Source organism: Gracilinanus agilis, chromosome 6 (assembly GCF_016433145.1).
Source record: "Gracilinanus agilis isolate LMUSP501 chromosome 6, AgileGrace, whole genome shotgun sequence".
Taxonomy (NCBI): domain Eukaryota; kingdom Metazoa; phylum Chordata; class Mammalia; order Didelphimorphia; family Didelphidae; genus Gracilinanus; species Gracilinanus agilis.
Window position 1 is genome coordinate 18,973,370 of NC_058135.1, and position 2,637 is coordinate 18,976,006.

Consider the following 2,637-nt stretch of genomic DNA (forward strand, 5'->3'; position numbering starts at 1 on the left):
AGCAACATTTAGGGTGATAGGCTAGACTTCTCACTCTACTCTCTTTCGCATTTCTCTACTTTCATTCTTCCCACCTCTTTGCAAATAAAGCTATTGAAAGGCAACTTGATTTGAGCTATAATATTTTTAAATTGGTGACCACAGTATTATCTTAGAATTCTCATATATTAAGTCAAACCCTAAATTTTAATTCCTTACAAATGTTTAAAGCCTTAGTAGAAATGAGAAAAAAATCCCAGGAGATTTTTATTTAGAATAACCAGAAGAGCCTGTGCAAATAATGAATATTGCATATTAGCAGTGATAATGATGCATACTCTGTCTCATATTTAAGGTTCAGACATTTAGCACTTAAGACAGATACTATTTCCTCAAAGAACACACGATTTGGAATCAGAAAACCAGAATTCAAGTTCTAGCAAACCGCTTTGCTATTCTGAGCCTCAACTTCCTCATCTAGAAAATAGGCATAATAAAACTACTACACTACATAATTGTGGAGAAAATGCCTTATAATAGACCTTGAGGCCCTATTGAAACAGAAATTCTATTACTGCTTGTGCTATCTACTAAAGAGTGCTGCTGTTAAGAAAGCATTTTGTAAACTGTAAAGCACTATTTACATGTGAGTTATAACTACAATAACAATTATTATTTTGAATTGAACATGTAATCTAGAATTCTTTTCATCTATGATTAGCTTTCTTGGCTAATTTAAAAGTTTTATCTTTTTAATTAAAAAAAATTACATTAAAATTATTCTTAACATTTAAAAAAATGAGTTCCAAGTTCTCTCCCTCCTTCCTTAACCCTTTCTTTGAAAAAGCAATTTGATAGATTATACATATATAGTTAACATAAAACATTTCCACGTTAGCCATGTTGTAAAAGAAAATGAAGACCAAAAGAAAAGAAAGAAAAAATAAAGTTTTAAAAGTATGCTTCAATCTGCATTCAATTCTTTCACTGGATGTGGATAGCATTTTTCATCATAAGTCCTTTGGACTTATAAGTCATTATGTTGCTGAGAATAGCTAAGTCATTCACAGTTGATTATTATGCAATATTGTTGTTACTGTGTATAATGTTCTACTGGTTCTGCTCAATTCATTTTGCAGCAGTTCAAGGAAGTCTTCCCAAGTTTTTCTTAAAGCTTTCTGCTCATCATTTTTTATAGAATAATGGTATTCCATCACAATCATATGCTACATCTTGTTCAGCCATTCCCCAAATGATGGGCATCACTTCAATTTCCAATTCTTTGCTAGTACAAAAAAAGATGCTATAAATTGAATTTTTTAACTTAAAGGAATCTTAATACATAAAAAATGTATTATGAGCTTCTATCCATTAAAAAATTGAGATGTTGAAAAGCAATCTTTTCCTAACTAGATGATACCTTTCAAATGCTTTCAAAATTGCATCTAACCTTTCTTTCTGAAGAAAGTTAAGTCAATAAAGTATATCCTTTACGTTTTGTTAATACTGGGAAAACAGTTTTTAAATGTGCAAAGTCTAACTGCTTTTCAAGCAAATAAAAAAAAATATGGCACTATATCAAGAAAGATGCCAATAAAATGGCAGTGGCACAAAGATTCAAGCCAATCTCTAATGTTGCAAGTTAGTTTTAATATCATGTAATGGTTTTTAGATAAACAAGGAGCTTAAGAACAGAAAATAAAATACTGCTTAATGTTAATACCTTGCTAATTATTTATATATGCATATATTAATTTTATAGTCTCTCATTCAAAACTACTTGCTACTGACTAAATTTAAGCATAGATTTTTTTTAGTATTTTTAATTAAATTTCTGTACAACAAATAAACCTAACCATTGTAAACAAACATATTTACACAATTTTACATCCTAGAATTCTGACTAAAGCAAAGATACACGATAATGTTCTACTCTTCATCTGGACATTCATCATCCTCTGTGGGATCAGGTCGCAAAGGACAAGATTTTCTTTTAGGTTTTCCTAGGCCACTACTTCCTGCTTCTGCTTCATCAGGAATTTGATTCTCTTTTTCTGAAAGTTTAGATGACATCCCAAAGAATTCTCCAATTCCTTTTTGCCATGTGGGTGTTGGCCGTACACATACTGGGTTTCCACCTGCATACTTACTTTCAGCTTTCCGGGACTGAGGTGAGAGAGAAGAGTTGGCGAAGCTGGAATGACCCAGCACCTTCCGGGGCGCCCGAGCGGCCACCACTTTGCGGTAGGAGCCCGGCACGCAGTCAGCCTTAGTCCGTACCATGGCCAAAGCGGGAGTGGATGGCGTAAAAACTGGGTCAGCGGACAGCACCCGAAACCTCCCGAGAGCCACGCAGTTGGAAAGTTCCTCCCAGGGGTTTTGTGAGGATCAAATGAGATAATATTTGTGAAGAAACATTTAGCCCAGTGCCTGACTGGCAATTATCATTGTTGGGGTTGTTAGTCTCATCCCTTCTTTGGGACCAGATCTGTTCTTTATACTTTCATGACACTGTTTTAATTCTTTCCATTTACATTGTTGTAGTCATCTTGCCTGTTTTCCTGACTTGGCTGACTTCGCTTTGTTCATGTTCATGTAAATTTTGGGAAATGCTTTTCTATATTCCTCTAAGATCATCTCTTCTTGAGACACATTCCA

General features: G+C 34.1%; 1 protein-coding gene across 1 annotated transcript; it reads right to left on the reverse strand.

Annotated features, from left to right (window-relative positions):
- Nucleotides 1-1,908: 1,908 nt before the first annotated feature.
- Nucleotides 1,909-2,262, reverse strand: LOC123250925 (PCNA-associated factor-like). Its single transcript, XM_044680033.1, has one exon. It carries the CDS (start codon nucleotides 2,260-2,262, stop codon nucleotides 1,909-1,911), a length of 354 nt encoding a protein of 117 aa, XP_044535968.1.
- Nucleotides 2,263-2,637: the final 375 nt, after the last annotated feature.